Source organism: Phocoena sinus, chromosome 3 (assembly GCF_008692025.1).
Source record: "Phocoena sinus isolate mPhoSin1 chromosome 3, mPhoSin1.pri, whole genome shotgun sequence".
Lineage (NCBI taxonomy): Eukaryota > Metazoa > Chordata > Mammalia > Artiodactyla > Phocoenidae > Phocoena > Phocoena sinus.
Genome location: NC_045765.1, coordinates 173155645 through 173160466, shown reverse-complemented (window position 1 = coordinate 173160466; position 4822 = coordinate 173155645). Strand labels below are relative to the sequence as shown.

Sequence of the window (4822 nt, the reverse complement as noted above, 5' to 3'; positions counted from 1 at the left end):
TGGGCTGTTTCCAGTTGTTGTGGGTTTTTTTTTTCTTTTCTCATTTATATGTAAAACCACTATAAACATTCACATAAAGGTTTGACTGTGAACGTAAGTTGCCGTTGTTCTTGGACAAATACCCAGAAATGAGATTGCTAAATAATTGAATATTTAACTTCATGAGAAAGGGCCAAACTGTTTCCAACATGGCTGTACTATTTTTTACTGAGTTACAGTTGCTACAATTCTCACAATTGATTTTGCCTATTTGTCAACCATTCTAATAGGCAGGAGTGCTGTCTCATTGTAGTTTTAATTTGCTTTTCACTAAAGCCTAGTGCTGAGCATCTTTTTTATGTGCTTCCTTTTCATTAGTACATTTTTTTTTTGGTGAAATATCTCAAGTCTTTTGCCCATTTTTAATTGGGTTGTTCTCCTAGTATTGAGTTTTAGATTTCTTTATATATTATAGATCCATTCCTTGATCAGAAATGTGTTTTGTAGATGTTTTCTCCTAGTTTTTGCCCTGTCTTTTCATTTACTTAACAGTGTCTTCTGAGGAGCAGAAGACAGTAACCTTGATGAGAACTAATCTAACAATGTTTTCTCTCATGGATCATGCTTTTGGTGTAATGTCTTTGCATAACCCACATTCACATGTAATTCCTCCCATGTTTTTATAGTATTGGGCTTTACATTTAGGCCTATGGTCTATTTTTAGTTAAGCTTTGTATAAGGTGAAAGGTGTGAAGTTTCTTCTGTGTATATGGAAATCCAGTCTTCTAGAATCATGTGTAAAAAAGACTATCCCTTCTACATTGAATTGCCTTTAATCCTGTTTCGAAAATCATTCAGGCACATATGTGGGGGTCCATTTCTGAGCACTCTGCTGGGTCCTATTGGGCTACGTGTGTACACGTTCACAGGCACTACACCGTCTTCACTGCTGTGGTTTTCTGTACGGTGAGCCTTGAAATCAGGGAGTGTGAGTCCTCCAAGTCTTCATTTTCAAAATTCTTTTGGCTATTTACTTGCTTTACCTTTCCGTACAAAATTTTGAAGAACCATGGCATTTTGTACAAAATCGTATAAAAATCAGGATTACATTGAGTCTGTGGACCAATCTGGATGGAACTGACAGTAGTAGTCTTCTAATGTCAATATTTTATTTAGATTTTATTTGAATTCTCCAAGTGTTTTACAATTCTAAGTATACAGAACATGCCTAATCTTGCTATTTAAATATATCATGGTTTTGGTGCTATTATAAATAGTATTTAAATCTCAGATTCTATTCATTCCTGGCCAGTATATACAAAGATCTCTCTCACTATACGAATAGAGAAAACATGAAATGTTTCTGGTAGTGTCATAGTGAAGTCAAACCTTAGGATACGAAACTTATTTAATGATCTAAACAGGGGATTGGCACTCTTTTCCTGCAAATACAGCCCCAATAGTAAATATTTTAGGTTTTCCAGGTCATAAGGTCTCTGATATAACTACTCAGCTACTACTTTGGCTGCTGTAGGTTTAACAAAACATAAATGAACGGCATGGCTGTTTTCCAATAAAGTTTTATTTACAAAAATGGGTTGCAGGCTGCATCTGGCCTGTGGATTGTAATTTGCTGCCTTCTGACCTAAACCGACTTTTCTGTTGTGCTACAATCCCAGGGCTCTAAATGCTGGTCCGTCCAGGTATCGGGAAGTAGATGAGCTGCGAGGGGTTTGGTCATGCTCTTATCTTAGATCAAACAGAGGCTGATAACCCCAGGAGAGAAGGATGATTCAAAAACTCATCAGGCTGTGACCCCGTACAGGCGACGCCAGGACACTGCGTACCACTGGCTCCAGGTTGCAGTCCGCAGAGTCCACAGCAGTAGCGCACACCCACTGCACACACACGTGTGCACACACACACGCACTGCACCCATGCACACATGGACACACGTGTGCGTACACACTTCTCAAGTCTCAGACTAAGGATGACACACATATTCAATCAATGCCCAAAATACCTTTATATATGTATAAACAAGTTACATTTCCCTTGACTTAAAGACTGCTATCACGGCCTTCCCTGCTTATCCTGGAGATGGGAATGTTGAGAACACGTGTCTGAATCCACAGGGAAGCAGCAGTGTGGCTGAACGCAGAGACAGGGCCGAGAGAGAGCCAACGCACAGGGTGGTCTTCTAAAGAACCTGCATTCTGACGTGGGATAAAGCCAGCTTTCCCTCCCCCCCGATGTTCGGTCCTCTGCCCGAGCGCAAACACAGGTTGCGCAGGAGCTAAGAAGGACACGTTCCCAGGTGGGTCTCAGGCTTGGCCGGATCCTGAGCCACAAGGTGGTGAGACGCAGGCCGCCGAGTCCACAACACCCGAAGGTCAGCAGGACGGAGGCTACAGAATGTTTACTTGTTATTTTCCTTTCGACGAGGCAGCACCGTCTCCCGGGCAGGGATTTCCCAGCCCGAGGGCTACATGTGTCTCTGCTTGTGCTTCGGGTTGGTCTTGCAGTAGACGAACCAACGCCCGCGCCTCTTGACCAGGTAGCAGCCCTTGCACCGCTTCTTGAGGACGCCCTTGGTCTTGAAGCCCAGGGCTGGCTGCTGCAGGCCGAGTACCAGGCGCGCGGAGAGGAGCGCGGCCGCCGGGCTGGGGGGCGCACCGACCTGACGGCAGGCGCGCGGGTGGCACGGCGCGAGCGAGGAGAGCGGGAGGCCACCCAGGTGCAGCAGGGGGCCCACGGCGGAAACCACTTTCCTTAGGAGAGCGGTGGCCATGTCGCGGCTGGATCTAGGGAGAAAGAGGAAAAGTTGTCACAGCTGCCGGTGGCTCCTGCCCCCGAGAAAACCTCCTTTCCCGCGTCCCTGCCCTCGGGACACAGGCCGCGGGTCCGGGAATCTGCGCGCCCCCCGGGAGGGCACGAGAGCGGCGAGCGGCACCGTGTCTCCGCCCGGCGCCGAGACCCCCACCCGGCCGCCGGGGCCAGACGAGGCCCGCGTCCACGTGACCCCGTGGCGGGCGGGCCGCGGGCTGGAGCAGAGGGCACGAGGTCCGGAACGGTGTCCGGCTAGAAGGGATCACCCGTGCGGCCGCTTCCCACCGCAGTGACCTCCGCCCGCGTCCCACCCGGGCAAGCCGAGGCCAGGGGTCCCCAGAACGCGCCCTTCCTGAGCCCGGAACCCCCGCCGCCTCCCCTGCCCCTCGGGATCCCCGGAACACCCCACGACCCCCACCTTGAAAGAGTGAGTCCGGGCCCGCCAGCAGCCCGCCTCGCCAGCCCCTGCGCCTGCGCCCTCGGTAGCGCCTGCGCAGTGGGGCGGAGATGCCGTCGCCCGGAGTGTCCGCCAGGAAGGAAGATGGCAGCAGGGTCACGTGGCGGTCCCCTCGGGGCTGGGCGCAGAGGCGGAGCCACGTGGGTGCGGGAGTCGCGGAGCGCCGGGCTCCTCCCCGGCTGCTTGCCTTTCCCTTTCCCGGTCCCCTGCATACCCAGCCCGCCCCCCACTCCCGGGACCCTGCGCCCTCCTCCCGGGACTCCCCCAGCCCTGTGGGCCACCGGGCGGCTAAGGTTTGGGGGGCGCTCCCGGGGGCGGGGGAGGGATGAAAAATGGGAAGAAAAGTAGGTATTTTGAATGAAAAAGAAGTCACAACCATGTAGACTTTTTAAAAAGCTGACAAATATCAATGTCAAAACAAAATCTAGAAAAACCTCATGTTTGTATTAAGTGGACATGCTGGGAGAAATGTGGCGAGGCTCAGGGGAACGCATGGAAATGGGCCCTGGTTCTAACTGACTGTAGTTAAATTTATTTCCTCCAACATCTTATTATGAAAACTTTCAAACACAGAGAAAAGTTGAAAGACACTGATGGCGAACACCCACGTACCCACTGCCCAGATTCCACAGTGAAATCGCCACACGTCTTTCCAGGCTGTGTCTGCGTGGACACAACTACTTTCCACGCACACGAAGGTGAGCTGCACACGGGGTGCACCTGCGCGCCGCCCTGGCACCGCACGCGCACCCCTGACCCGGCTGCAAGCTGTGGCCCCTGCCCAGGTGAGCTCGGGCCTGCCTCTGAGCATGCGTCCGTGGACACCTTTCCGATCCGGGAGGTATTCTGGGCACTGTCGCCTCTCATCGCCACACCGCCCTGGAGTCCAGGCTGTGGGTGCCCTCAGCTCCTGGGCAGTGGGATGCGCGACTCCACCCCAGCTCTGAGACTGCTCCCTGTGCCCACCGCCCTCGCCCATCGGGGGCTGGCCGTGTGAGCTGACCATCCCGACGGGTCTCTGCACAGGCCGTTTGGAGGAGGCCATGAGGGGCAGGAGAGAAGCAGGGCCGGGGCCGCGAGCCAGCGTCCTGCTCAGGTGTGCTCCAGAGCAGCGGGCATTTCGGGGCTAACCTGCGTGAGGGATGCCATCGGCTGCGCTTTACTGGCAGTTTCATTGGGCTCTGCTGCAGAAACCCCAGAACCGCAAAGAAATGCGCTCTGTCCAACATGATGTACTTCGTTTCCTCTAAGCAAGGACTCATCTCCAACATTCACAACATTCAACATGTAACTCCCCATGATTATCCGTTACCATCGAAGGTAAGCACTGCATCTTCCGTTTCCATCCTCCCCTGCCCTGCCCCTGGTAAGTGGAGCATCACTAAGTGCTAAGGTTGCGCGGAGCGTCCCCGCTTATCCGGGCTGAGCCCCCGCCCGCCGCTGCACCAGCCGGCCGCACCTGCCTGACCGCACCGCGCGTGCGTGCCTCACCGGGCGAGGTAAATCCGGGCCGGGGGCGGGGCGGGTCCCTGCGGACGCCGTGCGCATGCGTCGGCG

The 4822-nt window shown here is 53.2% G+C and overlaps 1 protein-coding gene across 1 annotated transcript; it reads right to left on the bottom strand.

The window, feature by feature from the left end:
- Positions 1 to 1964: 1964 nt before the first annotated feature.
- On the bottom strand, positions 1965 to 3360 carry MRPL36 (mitochondrial ribosomal protein L36). The gene is made up of 2 exons (XM_032628488.1): positions 3227 to 3360; positions 1965 to 2783 (listed from the first exon to the last, which is right to left on the bottom strand). Exon 2 carries the CDS (start codon positions 2768 to 2770, stop codon positions 2465 to 2467), a length of 306 nt encoding a protein of 101 aa, XP_032484379.1. The 5' UTR covers positions 2771 to 2783; positions 3227 to 3360; the 3' UTR covers positions 1965 to 2464.
- Positions 3361 to 4822: the final 1462 nt, after the last annotated feature.

Bases quoted from the DNA above. Each gene is read 5' to 3' on its own strand.
- MRPL36 (XM_032628488.1), bottom strand. From the start codon at position 2,770: ATGGCCACCGCTCTCCTAAGGAAAGTGGTTTCCGCCGTGGGCCCCCTG.